The sequence below is a fragment of the Botryllus schlosseri genome, chromosome 15, assembly GCF_051294905.1.
Source record: "Botryllus schlosseri isolate E-star chromosome 15, Bs_hap1, whole genome shotgun sequence".
Lineage (NCBI taxonomy): Eukaryota > Metazoa > Chordata > Ascidiacea > Stolidobranchia > Styelidae > Botryllus > Botryllus schlosseri.
The window spans coordinates 3,939,269-3,965,048 of NC_137250.1; the positions used below are offsets into that span (position 1 = coordinate 3,939,269).

At 39.7% G+C, this 25,780-nt stretch overlaps 1 protein-coding gene and 1 long non-coding RNA gene across 2 annotated transcripts; one reads left to right on the forward strand and one right to left on the reverse strand.

The window, feature by feature from the left end:
- Window positions 1-1,236: 1,236 nt before the first annotated feature.
- On the reverse strand, window positions 1,237-25,127 carry LOC145456985 (organic cation transporter protein-like). The gene is made up of 14 exons (XM_080335135.1): window positions 24,822-25,127; window positions 22,704-22,820; window positions 21,666-21,795; window positions 19,489-19,592; window positions 19,078-19,232; window positions 18,893-19,017; window positions 18,345-18,449; window positions 18,185-18,265; window positions 18,040-18,125; window positions 16,779-16,861; window positions 16,566-16,715; window positions 14,800-14,908; window positions 4,635-4,862; window positions 1,237-1,427 (listed from the first exon to the last, which is right to left on the reverse strand). The coding sequence occupies exons 1-14, from the start codon at window positions 24,965-24,967 to the stop codon at window positions 1,346-1,348; spliced, it is 1,701 nt and encodes a 566-aa protein (XP_080191261.1). The 5' UTR covers window positions 24,968-25,127; the 3' UTR covers window positions 1,237-1,345.
- Window positions 7,229-13,375, forward strand: LOC145456993 (uncharacterized). Its single transcript, XR_013920750.1, has 4 exons — window positions 7,229-7,437; window positions 9,282-9,452; window positions 9,521-9,600; window positions 12,815-13,375. It is a non-coding gene; the product is annotated as an uncharacterized LOC145456993 (long non-coding RNA).
- Window positions 25,128-25,780: the final 653 nt, after the last annotated feature.

Below are 25,780 nucleotides of genomic sequence, written 5' to 3' on the forward strand. Positions count from 1 at the left end.
CAAAATCTTCCGTTTTTAGGTAATAATAATATCGGCCTACTCATAGTAAATTAAATGCTGATGAGCTGCTAAGAATCGTAACGCAAAATGCCATTGAGAAATCCTGAGAAATGCCATCCTGAAATCTCATCAACTCCACTATCATGTCACTTTCAAAAGATACCATGCGGTGGAAGTCAGCTATTATGTCACATTTTGTTCATTATGGTAAGGCATGACCCGTTGATGATTCGAGACTGACAATTGTGACTAGGACTTGAGAGATCATTAATAAAATGACTCGAATTCGGACCGACTGGGTGATAAAATAAAAATGACTCGAGTTGAGTCGGAATTGTGACTCGGAACGCCAAGACTTGGTACGACCGCGGACACAACAAGGTATAACAGGTACCATCAGAAATTGTGTTGAAAATAGACAGGAGGTACGAGAACTCTTATTGAAGGATCCAGGGCTACGATCACTTAAAACGTTAGGAAACACTGCTATTCCGATGGCACAATAATGATAATATTTAAGTTGTTATTGATATGCTGCAATGATCGAATGCAAATCTAAAGCTTATTTAATTTGACTTTAGATATGACATGAACAATAGCTTACTTATTAGGAATATACCAGTAACCACGATTAGGCTACACTGCTCAAATGCCCTGATATCAGATCAATATTTGGTAAATTTTAAAATATTTTACCTAAAATCGTGCAACGTCGAGTGTCTGGAAGCTGCAATATGCAAGCGCGTCAGCTTTTACGATGTCATGCATTTTTCTTCTCGCATATTATCTATATCTCATTATGTTTACAAATTATGCCAAGCACATAAACAACTTTATTAAAATACCTGTAAATGTGATTGTTTTACGTGCCAAGCGTGATTAGTACAATATTAGATTATATTTTCACGATGTTTGTTGAATGCCAGTCTGCAAAGTACAGTCAAATAAGGCCTACATGGAAATTTCGCTTTGAATACTCTTAATATTGAAGCTGCGGCCAGCGGCGCCAGGATGCTGGCCCGCGAGCACATTTGAATTTTAGAGCACTGGACTAGATGAAACAAGTACCTATTTCTATTGTTCTATATACGATAGAAAACAAGCTGGCCTTCAACAAAGTGCGATATCCATACGAATCTCAAGAAACCACTTAAGAGCATGCTAACTGAATTTTTCGTGTCGCGATATTGCCTCACTAATACGCAGCCACTCATGAATCATGCTATGGACATAACATTTTATACTCTGGACGATATAATTGATGGCGATATAATATCCGCAATAAGTAGGTATTTAAACTATTATACATGTGCAAGTCAATAAAAATCAGAGGTAAACTGAATTTCTACAAAGTTGTATGGTGTTCATCGTTCAGTACCGCCGCTTTATTGGGGTATCCGTCAACCGTAGACGATGCATCTCCGCTTCTGGTAATGTAAATGATACATGTGTGATATTAGAATATGACTGGTATACATCGAAATGGTCGTAAACAATTGCTTTCGAATGTTATAATTAGAGCCCACCGACACCAGATTTTTGAGCCTATACCAATAAAAAGCCATAGCTAGCACCATCGCTGATAACCCGATATACTCGGGCGATATTAAAGAGTGATAGCATCTAGTAAGGCCCTAAGGTGCAGCTAGAATCACAAATTCTATTTTATTGCAGAATCCTAAAATATGAAACTAGTTCTTTCCATAAATGTATTGCTCTTGTCTGATTTCGAATTAGAAGTATGTTAAAATACGATTTGAAATCTCCCAATTTCGTAGACAGTCACCCCCCATGCACTCTCATTTATTTAACTCACTGAAAATTGTCTATGAGCACTCTGCCATGTTGATTTTATACAATAAATAAAAGAGCCATATGTCTAATCGATGAAGCGTGACTTTCAAAACATTCAGCAGACCAGCCGCCCAGCAGCTGATCGCTCACCTTTGAAGGGCTAAGAGCCGTTAATAATATGAGCGTTGTTTATCATATTGTATATTTTTCAAGATTACATTGGTATATTGTTTATAGCTAATCGCCTAATTGACGATTAGGAAAAAGACATACACTACGAAGGCATTTGGCCCAGGAGAAGATGAAACCATGGTAGAAAAGTACTAGTGGTTCCTGAACTGAACAATCAAAAAAATCATTTGAAAAAGATTCGAGCTTTCACCGTCTTCAACATCTGATAATGGTGATACGGATTCGGTGGAATCGTTTGTCTTCGCCATTTTTACATTTTTGATGCAGTTGTTCGAAACATTGTGAATTGCCCGACTGTGGCTCATCTGGCAAGTGAGATTGGAACTGCACAGGCTATGCATAAGGCAGAGATGAGCATGGATTAGGATTAGGTTTTGAAAAAACAGGATTTGTGAAATTTTGTCGGATTTGAATTAGACATTTTTTTCAGAACGGATTAGGATTTGGATTGGAATGACCTATTTTCTGGAAGATTGAAATATCGTGTGGCGAATGGCGACAAACTCTATTCAGATCAGTTATTAATGTAATTATGGTTACTAAGTTATCTTGAATCAAGTGAATCGTTGGTTGTGAAAGAAAATTTTCGAATCCCTCCATTGCATAAATTAGTGTTTTTTCTGAATTTCCAGTTGGAATCGGATTATAGGATTGGACATGGACTTGAATATGAAAAAGTTATGGAATAGGATTTGGATATGGATTTGAAGGTTCGGATTTGGATTGGATTAGGACATAGAAATTTCCAATCCGCTCATCTCTGGCTTAAGGGTCATGCTCAATAGGGTGGAGTGATGACTTCTTTTTTCAAATCGCAAAAAGGGGTTCCTCAATCCTGACAAATAACCTAAAACTTCAATAAAAAGTCACTTCAGGGGATTACCCCCATTTTCCAGCCGGCAACCCCCCAATTTCTGCGCGTTGGGGGGGGGGTGTAAAATAGCCCATCTCGGCAACCGCTGGTCGTAGAGTCATGATATATAGCTCAAAATCTGCGGAAACATCATGTTTCTATCTGTCTTATGAAGAAAGTTTTCTCTATTGTGAACACATAATGTGTTATAGCCAAAAAACAATATATACGGACATTTTTGTTGAAATTCAGCATTTATTCTGACGAATTGTGATCTGTCATCAGTTTTTTGGAAATAAAAGTAACACACTGACAATAATGAATATTGGGCCCATAATACAAATATATTCACAGCACAGTCCTTTTAAAATCAGTTCAAAACATCATAATGAAGGACGACTTCAACAACTTATTGAAAATGCATTTTTTGTGTCAAATTTTTTCATCAGTTTACGAGACTTAACTTTTTGGCGAGTGAGGCCATCTCGTCTTTCAAATCCTGAAACTTGTGCTGATGCTAAAATATGGCAATTTGAAAATTTTGTGAGTCTAGCTGCACCTCAGGGCCTTACTGGCATTTCAATGATTTCAGAGAGTATATTTCAACAGCTTTATACGGTACGGCTCCGGCCGTTTCAGAAAAAGTACTAATCCGGCTCCGATCCGACTCCGGCCGTATCAAAGTAAGTACCGATCACACTCTGGCCGTATCAGTCAATCCGTCTCCGGTCCATGTACCAGGTCTACTGGACACCTGTGAGCAGAGTTGATTAGTATAGAAATGCTTCTACTTTTTTAGAGAGCCAAGTAGGTCTTGCCTACTTGCAATCATTACTCAATTGGGCATGATTTGACTACTTACACGTCTACTTGTAAGTCTTCAGACTTGTAGGTAAAACTAGCTCGAGAATACTTGCTTGCAAATTGTTTCTTCTACTTGTACCCGAGTAGAAATTTACGACCTTACTTCAACTTCTAAGTAAGTACCAAAGATGCCTACCCTGAAGGGCGGGGTATGGACCGGAGCCGGATTGGGTATACCGCCGGATTTTCTCATTTTTGGCCGGATCCTTTTCGGAGCCGGATCAGTACTTTTTTCTGATACGGCAGGAGCTGGATCAGTGCTTTTCACTAACAATACGCTTGATCTATAAGTTTTTAATTTTCTCTTAGCATTGTTTCAATTGTTTAATTGTTTCCTGTTAGAAGGTAGCCTAGTTTTTATCGGGGTTTTTCGGACCGGATCACTGTCATTTCAAAATTCCACTATAGGAGATGGACGAAAGCTTCAAAACAGGATCGCAGTAGCACCAGAGAATTTGTCAATCCGCCCCACAGTCGTAGAGTTCCGCCCCGCAGAGTACAGTTAACTGACTCTCAACTACAATGCAGTCACGTCAAAAATGCCTATCCTTTTATCTTCAATGGTCAATGAGTCGCGGATTCGAGTCCGACCTAGGTCGACTTCAGAATTCCTATACCTAAGTGTTGGAGGTTTATCTAGGCTCCCCTAGCCACCTCACCCGCCTAAGCGGTGTCTTACAAAGCGGGCCGTGCTATAAGTCGGTAGTTACGGGCAAAAAATGAAGAATGTCGGCCTGGTGTAAATGACCATAGTAGTCGACATTTACCACAAAATCAAACAAACAGAAAAAACTTCAATGACCGGATGACAAATACCGATATTTATTTTATAGTGTGATATCGACTATATATTATCGGTAGGGCTTTATAGATTCTCTGAACAAAGCCAAGCTCAAAATTAAACGAATGCTAAATATAAAACGAGACTTACTTGAATTTATTTCCGCCAGCGTAAAAGATCTCTGCTTCTTCAATGGTCTCCATCATCGGCATCCCAGTTGTGTCACGCATCGTGAGAGATAGCAATCCTGCCGTTATCGCAAAAACGCCGAAGATAGTGTTTGGTAACCAGCTAACGTAATCTTGTATGCTTATGATGTACGGAGCAAGTATGCCTCCAACACGTGCGGTCATAGCTCCGAATCCAAGTCCGTTAGATCTGGAAGTTTCCCGAATTTCGTAAAATATACGAACATGCTCCAAAATTCGAAAGAACTTTCCAAAACAAGCATAAATACAGACAGACAGACAGACAGACAGACAGAAGTTTATTTTCATGTGTAAGAAAGTAATGCTGTGAAATGGTGGCCAGCGATACGACCTTCAGGCCTTCAAGTCAGCTGGTCACCTCATACATTAAACAGACAGTCATATATAGGTCAACATGCAATACCAATTACATATAACCCATATATGTATATCTATAGTCAATGATTTGGCATATCACTGCTGTCAATCTAGCTATATAATAACAAGTAACTAAACAGTTGGTAAAATAACAAGTAAACAATACAAACGGTACCAAACTCTCAATGGTATGAGAATGAAGAAACTAAACAGTAGCCATAAGGTTATGATTGCAAGAGCTGCTTTTTATAATGATATTTAAATTCGTTAAAAGACATATTTTTCAATTCAGTTGGAATCTCACCCCATAGTTTTGGTCCTAAAAAGACAATGGATCTTTGAGCCATTGAAGACACACGTGGAATAAAATAGTTGTTAGAAGAAGCAGATCTGGTATTATAAGTATGGACGTCTTTTTGGAGAAGAAATAGGCCTAGCAATGCATCGGAAATATTGCCATTATGGTATCTATGCATCAACTTTGCAATTTCTAGAGAGCACATTTTAGGAACTGTTAATATGTTGAGGGATCTGTATGCTTGCTGAACACTGTCCCGTGGCCCTAGACGGCATATTGAGCGGATAGCTCTATTTTGTTGAACAGATAAGGCTTGCAAGTACGTTTTGAAAGTTGTGCCCCAAAAAATAATACCATATGACAGATGAGGATGAATTATGGAAAAGTATAGAGTTCTCAGAACTGATCTGGGAAGTAAACGAGATACCCGTGACAGCACACCGCAAGCGCGAGAAACTTTTGACACTAGCAATTCGATATGGGATCTCCAAGACATATCATTGTCAATGTGTATCCCTAGATATTTCACAGTGGAGGTTGGTTTCACAGTGACGCCAAGTATTGTTATTGCAAAATGGGGTGTGTGAGTGGGCGGTGCCTTGTTGTTGCTAATCAACAGCTGAGTTTTGGCAGGGTTTATCACTAGTTTGTTGACATTCATCCAAGTGATAATGTTTTCCATTTCAGAGTTGACTGTATGCTGGAGAGAAGCTAGGTCAGAATCGCGAGCAAATAAGCACGTATCGTCTGCAAAGAGAGTAGTGTGGAACTTTGATGCGTTTGGCAGATCATTAATGTACATTATGAAAAGAATTGGACCTAAAGTTGAGCCTTGGGGAACACCGGTCTCGATTTTCCCATAGTGAAAGGGAGATGTCATGTGATGGTCAATGTACTGTAAGCGGTTTGAAAGATAGGAACGAAATAATTCCAGAGATTTACCTCTAATACCGTAACGCTGTAATTTTTCAAGCAATAAAGAATGGAATACAGTGCAAATTCAGCATATGTGAGTTATGGCAGAGACCACCCAGCAAACACCCGATATCCCCTGGATTTACTGGTATGTCCACAATTGTTCCAACTCGTCCCACCTCCCAAGGTTAGTTACTGAGGACTTGCTCAGTTTGTCACAAATTGGACGTCCAGTTATGTAACTCCAGGTGACTTCCAGTGGAAGAAATTTTTAGAATCTTCCTATTCCCGTCACCAATGAATATTCCAGAGGATATCATGGTAGTCAGTCACCTGGATGCCACGTACATGGGAGTTCATCAGGATACCCCTACTTGGATATCGTTTTCATGGAGTCCAGCTGGCTTGTTCAAAATAAAGACTCTCTCTCTCTCTCTCTGTTCAAAATGGCATATTATCATTATTCATCCCCACGTGGGATGCACATGCACATCTCGCGGACGAAATCGTAAGACATATAGGCTATATAGCCATTTATTGGTGCACTGTTTTTTTTTAATATATCGCAATCCTGCTTTGTATTGATTTAATGAAATTGGTAATAAGCTGAACTATAGGCCTAAAGAGGCATATAGCAGGACCCAGGCGTGCATCTGCACAACTGCACAGTGCACATCATGGCGAAATACGTGTTCTGAATATGTAATGTATACTATCCCAATATAGTGAAATACAAGAACGAATGTGAGCATCAAGGTGAAATTGTGATGCATGTGGTGGCGGCGGCATCACAACGTGATTCAGTAAGCATGATACGCCATGACCAAAGAATGTACATTCTTTGGCCATGACCATTCGTAGCACACAACACGTCAACGTCAAGTCTGGTATCTCAACAATCGCGGCCCAGACAGCCTTCTTCATTCTCCGTCACGTGATACCTGCTCAGTGCAGCGCGACGGCGCGTGCTTCTGGCATTTGAATCTGAGTTGATATCTGTGTGACTGATGCGACGAGTTTCTTAGAGATAATGGACGCAGACAAAACAGTCATTAGTCATTGATTAGATTGAGAAGCTGTACGAAGCGAAAGCTGAAGACTTGCTGTCTGTTGTTAGTGTTGTTGATTCAGAAACTCTACCCGAACCGCTCCAACAGTGAAACAGTTTGAAATGGTAAGAGTTCTAATTAATAATGATATAGAATGATGCGTAAATAGACTTAACTACCGTATACACTTATTGTGAGCGTAATTTAGCTTCTCCTTTTTCGTTGATAGTTCGTGTTCAATATCGATATATGGTAGAACACTCATTGTTTGTTACGCCTCGTTATTTCGGCGCTTCTTCGATATACGCCCGAGATCAAAACAGTGTTCCCCATGACACCCGTAAATGTTTACCCATGAACACGATATAAATTTATAAACGTCAAAATATGTTTTTCTTCATTTGAATAGACGGATATTAGGGTTGGTGGAATGGATATATTGGTGTTGGATGTGGGTTAGGGTCAAAGTCGGGGTTAGGGTATCCCAAGATTACGGTTGGGGGAGGGGGATATTAGGGAAGAGAAACGAGGGAGATTAGGTTTGGATGTGCGTAAGGGTCAAAGTTGGGGTTAGGGTATCCCAAGAGTAGGGTTGGGGGAGAGGGGGCAATTAGGGTTCGGGAAACCCTTACCTCAACTTTAACCCTAACCCACATCCAACTCTAAGACCCCCCTCCCCCAACTCTAATATTCCCCTTCCCAAACCCTAATCTTGGGATACCCCAAACTCAACTTTGACCCTAACACTAACCCGCATCCAACTCTTATACCCCTCCCCCAACCCTAATCTTGGGATACCCTAACCCACGTCCAACCGTAATATCCCTCCTTCCTCTTCCCTAATACCCCGTCCCCAACCGTAATCTTGGGATACCCTAACCCTCCCCCAACCCTAATATCTGTCTCTCCAAAGGCCAAAAAAAATTATTTTGGCGGTTAGAAAATTGTATCGTGCTCATGGGAAGCACTTGCTGGTGTTACGTGAAACACTGTTTCGATCTCGGGCGTATATCGAAGAAGCGCCGTTATTTCTTGGAATGCGGATACGCCATGCTGTGAAGTGTGAACACGCTGCAGTATGATTGAAACGCCATAAACCCCTATTTGCTGATTCATTCCAATAGCAATGCTTTGCTGGTCGGTAGACTGAGTATTCCTCAAGATAGTGATAAAAATATCTTATGTATTTGCGCGGTCATACCGTAATTTATGTAATAAGGCATCTATATATATTGCTTGATCACTGGCTAACTCTATATGGATTGTACTAGTTTGGTCGCGCCTGTGACTGATTGCCGCCATTGTGGATTATTCCCAATTAACAACTCTTGCTGAAAGTATTCTGCTGAATTTTCCTTCAAAAACCTGATAAAATGAGTACATTTGCTGAAAAGTATGTCCCATATACAACCTATATGAGTAATTGATTATGAACAAGTGCGAGTTATACTTTGATAGGATACCATGATTGATTATTATGTAGTTCATTATTAATGACTATGCCCCTATGTAGTACATGATACGCTCTTGCCGTGGCCAAATTCACCCTGTATATATAGCCGCACCCCCCACCCGTGTAAATTTTCCAGTAACGATAGCGACAAGATAACTGATGTTAATATACAAGCATATTGTCTAAACGTGATAGAAGGCATTATTTAAGATTATGTTGACTCCCTCTTCAAGTTGAGGAAATGCATGTGCCGCAATCAAACCCTCAACTCAGAGCCGCGGTTTGGCCTATATCGCCCAGCGAATCTCGGCTATCAAAATGAATTATCGGATTACCATTGATGATGTAATCATATTATGGGTAATTCACAGTAGCCAATATCCTCGCCAACAGTAACCTGATAACTGATTAGTGTGTAAATGTACTATAGGCAGCATGCTTGCACCCGCATCGGTTTGTTTTTGTTTCGCGTACTGTAGGATGACTTGAATACAACCATTCTGATTTTTTACCTAGATATCAGCAATGTCCGCCGTTGGTGATGACCACGTCAAGCAGACTGCACGAAGAATGCATTATAAAGTGTGTAGTGTACCGTCAACATAATGAAGTACTTAAATACATCATGGGCTTCAACTTGACAAAAAAGAGCACGGAACAAGTGGTGCCTGTATAATATCATTTTCTGTAAGTTGAATGGTAGGCCTACCTATGATATGCGAAAATCAATGATCAAAATCAGAATCTATTCTCAGGCACCGGATGCGAAATCCATTCATCAACAATGCGAAGTGTGGCGCCAGGCCCAGGCAAGAAAGTTGGAGAGCAAACGATGGTAAAATAAATAGCTTCGATACAATTTGCAAAAACCGAAGGTGTTAAAGAATTTAGTGTTGGTACTATATCAGTCGTAGCATCATATCATACATTTCTGCTCAAGTTCAAGTAGCAGTAGTGAGCGATTGCTCAAGTGGAAATAGAAAATTAAGAAAATTGCACGAGCATCAAGAAGTGGATTAGCCTGAATTGTGGAATTCTTTAGAGTGTAATCGTAAGTGGCCATTTCCGAATATAGGTATAGTCAAGGTGAAAGTAATATCCTAAATTTCTGTTGAAACTACAAGCGGAAATAAAAAATTGCGTTGATAAGTCTTCAAGAAATTTTGAGAAGTAAATTTGGTCAAGGTTTTACCATCATCTTGCCACGATATTGTGACTATTTCTGAATATAGGCAGTCAACGTATATCCATGTTGACTAGCGCGTATCTTTATGTTGAAGATGATCAGCATTGGAACCCAAGCAAAGCATCAAATTTCTAATCGAGTGTATGTAGAGATCTATAAGGCATGTAAAAGCTGCTTCCAGTACAAGCAGAAAATTGAGTTAGAAAGAAATCTTGTAATTTGTTTCATAGAGTAAATTTGATCTCGGTCAGGAGTAGCCAACCCGTGGCTCGCGAGAAGGTTTTCTTTGGCCCGCTAGTTATTTATCGAAATAAATTGCAATATCAAAAAATAAATTAGGCAGGTAATTTATTGTGAGCTTGCAAGACCAACGAAAATTTGATTGTCCTGACCGCAAACTTTGAGATGTTGATGACGAAAATATCAGTTCCGACGCATTGGCGTAGCCAGGGGCCATCCACATTTTCGTATATGAACATTAAGTAGAATATTTTGTCGCAGATTTATTTGACTTGATATTTTTCTTAGCTCTTCGCGCGATTTATTGTCACTCGATTTCTAGCTTTTATAGTATTGTTTCCCTCATGAAAATTAAATATGCGCCCAATCTACGGAATTGAGCTCAACTATATTCGCAATTATGCAAGAACTTGTTGTCCCACATGCGACTTGGCGCCTGCACTAGCTGAAAAATAGTCGTTGATGAAACCTTTGCGCAAAATGATAGACACATGTTCACTGAAATCTTCGATTATTCGTGTCTTGGTCAATTAATCCCTGCGGTACACAGATCTGGTCAATTGAGCCCAGCGGGCAGCGGTATACAGAGGTGACCCACAATATATGCAACATTATTATTGCCAGAATTCATTCATTAACTGAAAATATTTCGCGATTTCGGATCATATAGGTTCTATTCTAGCTGCACCTATATTCGCAAACAATGGAATTGTCAATAATATGGTGATTTGGCGGAAAAATACAGTTAAAATCAATAAAACAGTAGCTCTTCTAACAATGATGTAAGTCGGTATTTTTCTATGCTACCAATAATTTACTCGAACACTGCGGCAAACCTGGGTATGCGTTGAGGTAGACAAAGTATGTTACTGTAAACGCGGACGTTGAAATTTTCTTCATCGTCTTAAATAGTGATTCAGGTTTCCCTCAAGGCCAGGGATCATTTGAGTCTTTTGTGATGCACTAGTGCAGGGCCGGCCAACCCGTGGCCCGCGAGGTAATTTCCGAACTTGGTAATGTTATAAAAAAAAATGAATTGCACAGATTGTGAACTTGCAAGGCCAACCAAATATTTGATTAGTCTCGCCGCAACACTTGAGATGTGATGACTAAAATATCAGTTACGACGCATTGGCATTTCCATGAGCCAGTCACACTTTGGTAGATCTTCGTACACTACAAAGCAGAATAATTTGCGATAAATTTTATGAAAAGTAAATATTTTCTACACGCTTCGCGCAACATGTAGTCATTCGATTTCTTGCTTTTAATATTGTTACCCCTTTTTGAAAATGAATGAACGCCTAATGTATCAGATTGAGTCTAACTATATTCTCGATTACGAGACAAAGTGTCGTTCAACATATGCGACCTAGCGTTTGCGCTCGCAGAAAGACCGTCGACTATGAAACCTAGGCACAAAATGATTGATGCATGTTGGTCGAAGCTTTCGAAATTGATATGTCCAGGCGCTGAATAGTCCAGTCCTGGCAAACTGAGCCCAGCGATATACTGCAGGCCCGCAATATAGTCAAGTGACAATATTATTGAGCTATGAACTTCGAAAACTTAGTAGCCCGCGCAATATTTCGGCGTTCGAATGTGGCCCTTTGGCTGAAAAGGTTGGCCAGCCCTGCACTAGTGCGACAACAGATATTGTAATTATATTTTTGTGAAACTATTGTCTTCACCATGTAACTTGCATGTATCAGTTCCGTTTTGGCGTTTGTGCTTCTGTTTTAGAACTCGGAACGCAATATGCATTTTTTCCGCAATCGATATTTGCAGTGTTGAGTGATTATTTAATGGAAGTATTTCTTACGGAAATTTCAAACGTTGCATTGCATCAAACAAGCATTGTTCAATCTATGCAGAATTGCTGGGCGGTCTGTATGTTTGACAGCCCTGATGTAATGGAATTTGGCTTCTTGCCAACATGGGTAGTCGAAGTAAAAGTAGTTAGTACTGCTCAAGTAATACATAATTTCTAGTGAAGTATATGTAGTGGTTTACAAGACATGTTAAACCTACCTCAAGGAAGCCGTTAGTGTGATGTCGTAAATTTGGTCGAGGTGTCGCTTGATTTTTGCATATAACCGTAAGTGGCATTTAACAAATTAAAGTATTCAACGTTGGGACTCTAGTGGAAGTAGAAGTAACAGGAATTTATACTGGAGTATGTAATGATTTACGAAGTATGTTGAAACTACTCCAAGTTGAAATTGAAGTTGAAAGGTACTCGAGTTGTTTGAAAATGGTAGATTGGGTTGTAATGTTTCATTCTTTTACCATGTAATGGTCCGAACATGGGTAGCCGAAGTAAAAGTAGTCGTTTTTGGTACTTAAGCTGAAGTAGAAGTAACATCATGAATTTCAACTGAAGTAGAAGTAGCAATTTTCAAGGTATGTCAAGATTATTTCAAGTGGAAGTAGAAATATAAGTTGATAAGTACTCGAGAAGTGGTCTTCGTCGAACAGGAGTTAGTTCTCAAGCAGACATGTACCGGTAAGTAACGTAAATCTGTAGTGAAGCATATGTAGCACTTTCCAAGGCGTTGTATAACTACTTCGAGCAGAAATAGGCAACATACGGAATTCACTGACATTGCTGTATATATTTCAGCCACAAGCGCCGAGAAAAAACGTTTTGGTGCAGCCACTTGTGATTGACGAAGAAAAAGAATAGGCACTCGACATCTGCAAACGGTGCATTGATTTAATTCTTGCAGAGTGAATTTTTACTGAACGCTTTTTGTAATGCTCGTTTTAAATTGTTGCGGTTACTTTATTCCTGCGATACCATTCTTTCATTTCATCAATCTTTTGCACATGGACTGTTCCATTAGCTTCGAGTGTTCCCAACAGTTGCAGTGTCTTATATTCCTGTGACACCTTTTTTTATGTAATTAATGCTTTTTTACTTTTGACTATTTGTCATTAGTTTGAGTGGTATTAGCAGTTGCTGTTTGCTAAACTCCTGTGACACATTTTCTGTGATTGCTTGTCGCAATATGATTTTTTACTTCAGCCTTAACTGTGTTAAGTGGTAGTAGTTCTCGCCTTATTTCACATTTTGTGTTTCGTAAATTAGATAGTTGTAGTTTCGTTGATAATAACCAATATCGTATTTGTATTTTGCCAGTTTCATTCCCCACTCACCCAATATACGCTGTGTGTGAGCTGATATGATGTTGTATCCCATGTTGTTAGTCGTGAGGCGTTGAACCAGGTATGGAGTGGAGATGATAAAGGGGGCGAATGACACTTCCATAGGGAGTGGCGTCATGTCCACAGTATGTCAGGCGTGTCCATAGGGAGTGACGTCATGTCCACAGTACGTCAAGCGTGTCCATAGGAAGTGGCGTCATGTCCACAGTACGTCAGGCGCGTCCATAGGTAACCACGTGACGTCCAGGCTAGGTCAGACGCGTCCATGACGAGTCTCTCCATGTCCACAGCACGTCATTGCGGACGTACTCAGCGAGTGGACAGGACGTCTCTAGTTGTCGACAAACCCACTCCAGGGAGGTAACGGCCGGAAGTAACCGGATGTCCTGCCAGCTATTCCACCGGAAGTCAACTGGACATCGAGTGTTTGCTGGGCAATTTCTTTAGTGGGTTGCGATTCTCTACTCAGCAAAGATTTCGTCACTCAACTCTTGCCAAAAAGTATACTCAAATGCGTTCGGATCGGCACTGTCGGTATATATTGCCGTGGGCAAAATGCTATTTCATGTTGTGAGGTTCTGCTGAGCGAATGAAATAAGTGGCTCCTGATTTTGTGTTTATAATTTCATTTGTAATTCTCTTATGTACCCTTTCGACTTCTTGTCATATGGCATCTCGCACTGAAATAGTAACTTCTGCTGTCTCAATGCGCTAGCATCAACCTTCATTAGGTGGAGGAGGAAGATGGCGCTTGGGTGGATTTTATTCAATATAATTTGAATATAGAAATTTCATGTCAACTTTCTTTTGAAATGTATAGATACAGAAATGTCGACATACGATATTGCGGAGTCAAGCAAAACCGACAAGTTTTGTGCCGCTACGAGCTCCCAGCAGCTCTCGAATTCAATGATGCATGTACTTTGCGCATGCTCTTCCCACAATTAAATAGGTAAAGCATCTTAAACAATGAACCTGACGTGATGGAGTTACTGGTGATATCAGTGTTGGGATGTAGTCACTCAGTAGTGGCCCGACGATTGGGAAGGGGGGGGGGGGCCATACTTCCCTATAAGTATGTAATCGCAGTTTCAAATCAGTACTCAACTGAGCAGCGAGAATGGACGCGCACTCAACGTTCAATATCGATCGATACTTGAAATAGACGGCATTCATTCTTAGTCTGCAAATATTCGACTTGAAGGCATCACTATTGTGATACGTATAGGCTCTCATTATATGTAGGGTCAACTATGTTTTATAACCTTCTCAAAAGAACTGGAAACTCTACCAATCAATCCCTATAGATATGCCACTCGAAGGGCCTAAATATCTTGGAAATTTTTAATAGTTTTTGTGGGTATGGCTGCCCTCTGCTAGCATCTGCCCTCTTACGAAATGTCATGAATATGGATTGAGAGATCCAAGGTCGAAACGTACCTTATAACAGTTGGATATAACTCCCCAGTGAAGTTGTAAACGATTGCAAACGAGGCTGATACCATTGCCTTACCCACGAAAGCGAATGCCACTCCGGTGGTTATCAAACCTACATACAATGCGCAGAAGAAGATTAGTGTAAACATAATTGCGAGTCAGTAGCATGATGTCCATATCATCGGGTTACGTCACTTGTACTATGTCTAGGGTTATCATATCTTGGAAATGTAAAAAGAGGACACTTTTTCAAAACTTTCATACCTGAAAATGGTATATTTTTCCCACATCGTGGTCGGTTAACCGAAAAAAGGTCAACTTCCCGGTCATGCTCTCGAAATACGTGTCGGAGCGTCACTTTAGTGCTGATTTACGGTATTTCAGTCGAATTTAGCCCTGTATTTAACCTTTTTTTTTAATGGGACATGTTGGCGTCATCCAAGGACAATTTCAAAAAAGTCAAAAACGAGGGTAAGTCCTCTTTAAAGAGAACGTATGGTAACCCTAACTATGTCCAAAGTTTATGTATCGCTAAGTAATTTTAGTCCTATTTTAAAAAGACCTGAATACATAATTCTGATCGGTAAATGCATCAGACCATTCGACCGATCGTTCTTGCAAGTTTTTTGGAGTCTAATGTTACATGTCCAAAAAGTTTATATGTTTCGGTGCATCGTGGCGCGGTAAAGGCCGACGCCGATATGCCCATTTCTATAAATCTTGCGTATTTTTCTTGGGCTAAGAGTACCCCAAAATATAGAGACATTTGGCAACTTGAAATCGTGCATAGCTCGATTTTTTTTGGGAAAAAGTTGCAAAGGCTTTCAATAATACTCTATAATTTATGCCAATGAACGAAACAATTTTAGGCCTCCTTCGCCCCCCCCCCAATTGAGAGGTCTGGGGTGCGGGAGTTACGGTCCTGATCGGATATTATCATTACTTGATTACAATTACTGAATTGTGTTGTACTGCGTCAAGTAAACGACGATAGTTATTCGTTTTCTCTTGCCCTGCACGCCAGGACCTTTTTTAAACTCCTAAGTTTGTACATTACATTATTAATATGATGGTTCTGATAAAATAGGTGCGCTACCGGGCGTTTTCAATAATGTAAAATATTTGTTTGGTGCGAACCATGTTGACACACAATATTTCCATAAAATTTCATATTCGAGATTGCGGAGGCACTGTATTGTTGGACAAGCATCCTTCTGAATTATAGTGTAATGACGAATGAGAAGGCGACGTAAACCAGATTATATTTAGCAGATGATGAAATTCTGAATCTGTGCCGTTCTATCTGCCGCTTGAGTCCGCTGTTACGTAAGATAGCATCACTTCAATTCACACACAGCAGAGTATATTACAGCAGTCCAGTTCAATTTGTTCACACAACGAACGACACATCGCACTACCCAGCAAGGAGTCCGTTTTAAACCAATTATACACGAATATCAAATCATTATTTCGTATACATACCGGAGACCACTTTTAAAATGAGTCATAGTCACTCAAACTTGGCGACTAATAGTAGGCTATCAAAGTTTCAGATTACTACAAAAGTACAGTGAACAACCAGCACTTGGTATGTACAATAGTATATGTGCAACAGTTACCAATGTCTCAAGTAATGTGATAATCGTAACTTTCAACAGCAGATTGTCACTGATAATATTTCTTAACTAATACGCTCAGACCTATAGCTGCAAAATATTTGATATGATCCAGTGATGCATATGGTCGAGTCAAAACAGTCGCACACTCACCTTGGTTTCGGTCTGAAAATTCATTCACAACTGTACTTATGAGCAGCGCCACACCGGCCCCTGTTAACGTAATCGTGAGCAATAATCTACGCCCAACACGATCCATTATCAGTATAGTAACAACATAGCTGGCTATTTCGAAAATGCCGGCTGAAATTAAGAATGCCAATTTCAGTTGCATTGAAAATATGATCGTTAAACTCCAAACTATACCGTATATGTTGTTGAGATAGATATCTCCGGCCAGCGATCCTGCGTTTAAACTTATTCCGTAGTACACCATACTGTTAACAGCCCTGAAACAACAGATGGATTAATTTAACGATACGATTGCGGAAAACATGTCCCAATATTACATGCCCCTCAAGTTATTGATCCTCCATTTTATCAAAACAAAGCATCCCAAATATCGCGTCAAAACATTTTCTTCCGAAAACTACAAGTACAACTTTCCAATAACACTTTTTGAACTGCAACCAATTACAAATATAAATACAATTGGATTTACATCAACCCAAAATGTAGTTGTTTACAATCAATTAGAGTTTAACTGCAATGGTTTCCGTGAGTTTGATAACTTTGATGCGGTGTATTCTATATGAATATGCATCTTCATCTGGATATATAATCAATATTTGAAAATATTTGACGAATTAAAATATACTCAAAATCGGAAACTACAGACCCAGTGTTGTTGTTGTTGTTGTTTATGGTAGGCTTACCATATTTCGGAAATGAAAAAAGAGGACACTTTTTCAGAAATTTCAGACATGCAAAACTGGAGAAGAATTCTCAAAAACCGGTAAATTTCCCCCACTTCATGATCGGTTGACTGAAAAAAAAAAAAAGGTCATCACTTCCGCTCAGAGCTCAAAATCACGTTTTCCACTCCACATTGCTAGGTGGATGACTAGAAAAAAAAAAAAAAAAAAAGGTCTTCTTTTCGCTCAGAGCTGAAATCACCGCTTTTCCCTCCGAAATACCCGCCGGAGCTTCACTTCTGCGCTAATTTGCGGCATATCACTCGCAATTTCCTCTAAATCTGACCTAAATTTTCAAAAAAGAGGACAAAATCTCAAAAAAGAGGACAAAAGGGCGTCCTCCGAGGACACTTTCAAAAAAGTCAAAAAAGAGGACAAATCCTCTTAAAAGAGGACGTATGGTAAGCCTATATGGTATCTATGGTGTTTTACGACTACAATGTTCATTTATACAAGAGCCCGATGTTCCTTATTTCTAATTTCGCCGCTGTCAACTTGTAGCATGGACCACTTCTGGGCTTTTCTCAGACACCGCTTAGGTGGATGAGATGGCGAGGAGGAGCATAGACAACCCTCAAACACTTTGGTAGGAATTCTGGAATTGACCTCGGTCGGACTCGAACCCGCAATCCATTGGTGTTGCAGTTATGGATTATACCACTACGCTATCTCGCCATACCTAGACTGTTAATGTCTATTGTTTATATACCTACCAATTAAATGCAACTTTAATTGTAAGAATCCGTGTCCCGGGATGGCGGAATAATTCCAATGTCGAGTGTCTTGAATTGGTAACTTTCTTCAAACGAAATGTAAACGATTTCTGTAAAACGTTTCAAGGTCCCTTTCAATACTAACCTTGTCGTTATTTATCTCAGCCTCCTTCCAAATTGTTTCGGACAACTCCACCTTGTTTAATTTGGCCATGATCAGCGTTACCTGCAACCAAGGCATAATACCTTATTATATAGAAAATATAAGCCAGAAACTTATGCTCGATGGTAAGAGCCGTTCAAACCTTTTTTCCTTGTTTGTCTTTCTCATTAGTGAAAAGCCATCGCGGCGATTCCGGTACGAACAGAATAATGATTGCAAATGGCGAAGATACTACAAGTGCTCCCAACTAAAATAAAATAAATATGAAATTGATTACACCCCTCGCAATCGGCAGACGTCATTCAAAAGCATTTCAGTACACGCCACGCAATATGTGCCACATATGGAAGATTTTACCAATGAAAATATCCCCGATGAAATACATATGACATATTTCACGTTGTTCACCGCTGTATAAGTCTGAGGTAGGTTCAGGTTTCGTGTGACACGGGTGTATATTCACACCCGTATATCAGGGTGGTACATGGGTGGAAATACACTCTCATTTCGTTAAGAGTCAGGGTTCAGAGGCTAAACTTCTTCACCCTTTGTTCATCACCCTCGCTAGTTTGAAGTCGATTTTTCGTCAATTTCTGCGTTTTCATTGTATTCTACACGATACCCTTAACATATCATTTGATGCGGATTCCAACGCATCAATTCATTACGAACTAAATGAAAAGTCATCACCTGCATATCATGCCAATCTCTGTACAGATAAGCGATTGCGGACCACAACATATATCCGATGGCAAATGTAATTTGAAAGCCGACACCCAATGCTGTCCTCCATTTGCTGTCCACGATTTCCATCACTGGAATAGAAATTCCATTACGAATTTCCTAAATCGGGAATGGTGACTCTGATTTATTACCATGTGTGAAAACTGCTATGGTCGTTCCCATCGCAAAAATTGCGGAAAAACATCTGGCTACAATGAATGTCTCGACTGTGTTACAATACGCTACTCCAAGCATTGAGATTAGCGTCCCATACCCTCCAATAATCCCGGCCAGCTTACGCCCCAACCTGAAATTTTGTTTGATCAATACAAACAAATAGGTATTTTGGATCACGTTCAGTAAGTTCATGTTTAAATTCGAAAACTTTCAATTCAACAGTAAGGATTTGATGGTAAGTTTAAATATAATCCGATATTCAATTTCAATGCTCAATGTAACATGTCCAATTGCTTCAATAATCACATTGCCCTAGCAGATTCGGAACACATGAGAGGAATGAATCATAGTTAATTGTAAACTCATGAATTCAAAAGTATACATACATGTCTGATAAATTGCCGAAAAGTAAAGCACCGATGAATAATCCGGCCATATACATGGAACTGCTGACTGAGTTTAATACTCTGCGCTGACAGACGAGCTGAAACTAAATTTGAAGAATGAATGAATTTCGATTCATATGCGTATCGTATCGATAATAACTTCATCTGACTATATCAGTGGCTCCCATGCAGCCGGTGGCGAATTCCTCAGTGGTGGAGAACTCAATGGTTTCTGGTGGGTAACAGACGCATTTGTTAAAGATTATATACAGGATAGTCTACATATTTACGGAGACATATGCACGATTACCGTTACCAGTTAAGTGCTCTGCAGGACCGAAACAGCACTTCGTCAGCCGCCCCCCTCCCCCAAACGTTGGTCTTGGGCAATGTTTCCTAGACTAAGGTGGGTGTCTGATCTTAAAGGCTACTCGAAGTTGTTCCGACACCCATCTTTTCATTGTATCGCAGTCGTGTGATGTTTCGAAACGATGAAAGTATTATTAAACCTGATTGATTGATTGAAGCTGCGCAGGTGCGCAGCGCCGAGACGGTCTCTGCGCACAGAAAATCTAAGTTACGCACAGAAAATTCGAAGTGATGACCTTTTTTAGTCGCTACGCACTGTTGTCAAATGATCAGCGCAGTGCGTGAGTGAATGTGCGCAGACTCGCCAAAGATTAGACGAAACATTGGTCTTGGGCCCCCATAGCGTGATAAACCGAACTGATGGGGGGCTTCGCCCCTCAGACGCCCTCAGCATATACGCCTTTTGCCGTTACTTAAAAGCTACATTGATGTACTGTTTAGTGAGTTACCATATTTCACCTAAACACGCGAAGCTTGAAATAATCATATAGTTCATGATTGAATCGGTCGAGGATTGCATATATATACTAGAGGTTGACCGATACTGATACCGATTATCAACATACTCATAAGGCCGATAACCGATTACATAGGCCGATATTAATATGGAAGGAGCAGAGAACCATTTCCATAACGTATTATTTATTAGGCGGGATCGCGCTTGAACATGCCACAAAACGCTGAACAACAAACTTGCAAACTGAAATTAAAAAGAATTATTGCTGACTAATATGCCCAATTGCACATTAAATGAAGTTTATGTCTAACCTAAAAAGCAAAACGTTAGACAGAATTGCCGATCAGTCCAGTACAGGTAAATTGTAATGCACGAAGCATAGTTAATCTGCATGATCACCAGTTAAACCTGTTCTTCAAGTGTAAATCTGTCACGCATCACCGCCCTTTGCATCGTCGATTTCTCGAGATTGAGAACACGGAGGATTGAATTTGCAATATTCTTATGTAAAATATCGGCCTTCATGGACCCAATTTGAAAATCGGGAAAGTTCCAATTATCGGCCTCGATAATCGACCATATCGATAATCGGTCGGCTGCTATCAATTTTTTACCCTCTCTCAGCTCACTTTCTAAGATTTACCGGTAGAGCTGAGTGACGTGTGTTGGAAATTTCCATAATTCCCATAAAAACTTATGGTAATTCATGAAATAATTTTGTTCCCTCTTTGAGCTCGTCCCCCAATTGTGGGGTTTGGGGTGAGACAGTTACGGTCCTGCTGCTCTGTGATGTCTGTATGGAAAATTATAAATTTAAACTGTCCTCGAAGGACGCCTGATTGTCCTCTTTTTGTAGAATTTGTCCTCTTTTTCTAGGAAAATGATTTAAATGCCCCGAAAAATGCGACTCCTACATAGTGAACGTCAGAGTTTCGTAAAAAATCTAAAGCCGAGTCAAAGTGATGAACTTTTTTTAGTGAACACAATACTATCGGTCGAAATATTTTCGAAATCACCATTTGTTTTGGTAGATTTCAGAATTTAAAAAAGTCTCCTACATTTAGGATCTCAAAATACGGTGTCCCTATATTTTAAAGGGTATATAGGAATTTCGGGTAGTGGGCAATGAAGACGCGGAGAAAATCTGAAGTGGGAATGAAGATAAAAAGATTGTGAACCACTGGACTATTTTGATGGGTGCTCAGCTTATTGGCAACTCATTTGAGTCACTGTTTAGATGCGTGTGAAACAATTTAAGTTATTGTTTCTGTTTATTTGAGTGACAATTAATTTGACTTTGGTTGATCAATCATTTTTTTTGTTATAGGAAAGACTTGATAATACGTTTTACCTGTGAAACAGTTGTCTCTGTAAATAGGGTGCTGTCAAAGTGATATTCTCCACATCCAACTGTGCTCGCGGAGATGTTAACACAGGATAAATCCGAACGTTCCAAACAGGACGACGTGTCATAGGAATATCTGACGAAAATAAACAGTCGCAACAAAATAAAAAACGACACAAGACCCGACATATTTTACTGAAATTCTGGTCACGGCGAACTTCGTAAATACGCAGCCGAGAGACCAGTTTTTAACTCTGTACTTGCAACTTTTAATAAACGGAGATGGATTTCGAACTTGTATATTTTAATTTTCTCAACTCATGCGGGTTCATAGCGACGCATATCGCGCCATCTTGTGTTGATGTGAAGATATTAATATTTGTGGTAATAAAGGGCTCTAACCGCACCAGCGCTTCGTTTTGAGTGAATGTGTTCCGTTATGCAGTTGTTTTTGAAGTGGTGGCACGCTGGGCTGCATGGTTGCGGGTCATTTTATCATGCATTGTGTACACATGAACAAATTCTTCATGAACCACAGTTGACTTGCGAATGATAAGTCGGAAAGTCACGAGAATGGGTACTCTGTTAAGCAATTATTCGCAAATTTCCATCAATTCCGCAAAGCTACGGATGCTATTGACTCTTTGGAGGTCACTATAGAAAATGTGTGGCCATGTATCTCAGTTGAAGAAATAGCAACCCCACTACTGGACTAGTCTATAAATATGTTTCCGTTTGAAAGCAAGTCGATAGCAATACTTTTCAGACTTAGTATGGATTTGGATTTCACCCAAAAATGGGTTTGATGATTTTTCTCGGATTCTAATGGGATATGGATTGGCGTTAACGTTTATGCTGAGTCTGGATTTCGTTTTCAAGGGACATATTTCTTGACATTCAGTTTTTACAACAATTACACAAATTCAGTCATTGCCATATTTGGAATAGGACTTTAACACGATACGAAATTGATTGTGGAGCCTGATTGGAGTTTCAAGTCCTGAACGGAACATCGACTTGAACATAATGAATCCGCTCTCATACTTCACGCATGCATCCAATGGAACTCCTTCGTCATCCAGCGGTGTTGTTACATTCATTAGCGCGGCGTCACTAAGATCAGGAAATGCAGTTCGATTGTCGAATGGACTCATCAGACACCTGCAGTGAGAAGAGATGGACGAATGAATGACAAGACATATCAGGTGTAGCCGAAGCATGACTTTTGCGTAACGATAGGAAAAATGATTCGAGTTCTTGGAATCTGAATCGCGGTCATTTTGATGATTTAAGTCGAGTATGTAGTTAGCGTTGATTTCGTTCTAGTACTGGATTCATACGCTCTTTGTCATTTAGAGTCAATTATATCAACGAGAAGTATAGCTTCGATACTACTTTCAATTGTCGAGCCTCCAAACCTCGACTGGTGTTAGAAAGAGAAGACCTGCAGCCGCAGCAACATCACATACATATGTTTATGAAGCTGTAGTGTAATGGGGATAATTTTATTTATCTTTTAGCTGCACTTAGAATACGATGTAATAGGAATAGTACGTCATTTATCTTTGTTCGTAATGTTTTTGCGGAATATATATACTCCAACTCATGATTTACATACACAATATACGTGCTAATGTATGCATGTCATGAGTGCATGCATGGTTGCATTTAAAACAAACGGTGTTTTAAAACTCTTTGTTTAAAACATGTTTGGAACAGTGCTTTAAACAAAGGCCTTTTGGATTTTTTTTTTAAAGTTGCAATATTATGCCGTAATAGTGTAAATACTTTCCAAAAACATGTTGTATGGGCATTGGGCAATATGAGCATACGGACAATTACCTCCCGCTAGAGCCGACATATATCGATATGGGGTGGTTGAAACCCCCTAAAAATAGTCGATTCAACGTTAATAGTACAGATATTTCGTCATAGGAGCTATATTTTCAATTGTTAATGCGAAACCACTATGACGTCACAATTGAATATTCGTGACGTCATGGCTGTAGAAAAAATGTTTCGTCGAATTAGGGCCTTGTTTTAAACATGTTCGTTTTAAATAGATGTTTGTTAAATGCAACCCTAAGTGCATAACTTGCATATGCCCCTATTGTCAGGGAAGATGTAGTTATCCCCTTGTAAGCCTTTCTTGTAGTCTTGCACCACCCTATACATTCTATCCTGGACATGATGAGCGCCAATCGGGGTAAGTCACAGATACCAGTTTCACTGATCAGGTCTTCGGTCTGACCAGGCTGGGTATTGAATCCACGACCTACCGACCAATGGCATTGGCGGCGAGCTAATGCCGGTGTGAAATACTTCAAATTTTGTCTTTAATTTGAGACCACATCATATTTGGAGAACAGTTCCCCTTTAAGTCGTTGCCGGCCATTGAAATGAGTGTGAAAGCAATATTGTGTATGAGAAAATACCGTTTACCGTATTTATACCCCAGGCTACGGTGGAAATTGGTGAAATACGTGACATTTCGTTTACAGTGTAGGTTATGGGTTGGGGCCACGGTCAGGTCAGGCCAATGTATTTCTACAAAAACAGCATTGTTAACGAAAAGACTGTGTGTATCAAAAATTAAAAACAACATTTTAATCTAAATAATCCTTGGCAAATTAGTATAAGCACACATGGATTGCGAAGAAACGTATGCAAATAAGCGTAGGATTAGTGGCAATGCTTAACACCTCGAATCAATCAGTATCACATCTTAAGCAAAGTAACCAAGAGTATACCAAAGATACAGAGAAAGAAAAACGCCGATTCATACTGATGATTGGCTCGAACCTTGAAATATTTAAATAGAAACACACTACACACATACACTGATATGCTTGACATTCGGTTGAAATTTCTGTGAAATATTCGATACACAGCCCGAGAACGGGGTTACAGTATTTTGAGGTAGGCTTGGTATCAACAGTTTTCCTGGAAAGCTCCGCGCGGCGCGGGAAAGCGTATATGAGATAAAATGGTATTCCTGACTCGATAACCTTTCAGTTCGTTTGCATCACCATCCCCGAAACACCTCGATGGTTATAACAATGTAACTGAATATGCAACTTTGCTTACTCCTCGCCAGGAAATATTTGTATTATTTGTACACATTACGTACTCACCATTATATTTATGTATGGTTATACTCACCTGTAAGGTGGCGAATACGAAATGAAGACTGAGGCGATAGCGTTCAATCCAGAAGGTATTCCGAAATATGCGACCATAGCGCCAATTAGAAGTTGATACTTGCCGATGCCGCCAAGACGCACCAACAAGTAATCAAAGTCTATCATCTTAGTTTAATAATTATTTCATGTACTGTGCAAATTGTATATAGAATAATGTCTACGATTGCAGCTTGTAGATGAAATATGCACTTGTACGATAATACCTTGTACTTGGGAATGAATATCCATGATTTATTGCGTTAGCTCGCTCTCTCATCATCCTTCGTACATCAAACCAGAATTGGACAATAAGATAACTCTAGTTTAAGGTTGCCATACGTCCGGAAATTCACTGTGAAAACTGCGTCCAGGTGGAAAATTTTAAAATATGCCTGAATGTCCGGAATTTTGAAGGCATGAAGTAGGCTATAATGTTTTTTTCGTGAATCTACATGAATGATAATATTTTTAAGCAGATTTATGCTATGTGACATTTTTCTTCGCGGGGAGCGGGACTTAGAACTACGTATATTAATATTAATATAGTGACCACGCACCGCCCTCGCAAAAAATGACATCAAAAATTTATAAAAGTAAACATCATTTACTGAAATTAGTCTTGCAATCGCAATTATAATATAACGGTAAATTCCTAGAGCTGGACGACGGAACATTTTCAAAATGGAAATGAGCTCGCGGCCATAAAAGGTTGGAAACCACCGGATGTGCAACCTAATCATGTATTTTATAGTAATATATGAAAGAACCAATATTATTGACAGAATTCATTCACAAATTTTAACAAGCAGATGCATATAGTAAGCCCACAAGAAGTTGCATATCGATTACCCTATGATGGGCCCACGATTAGGGCTTTTTTGGCGGAGGGGGCTGAAATAATGTTGTTTCGAACCTGGTTACAACTTACAACACACAACC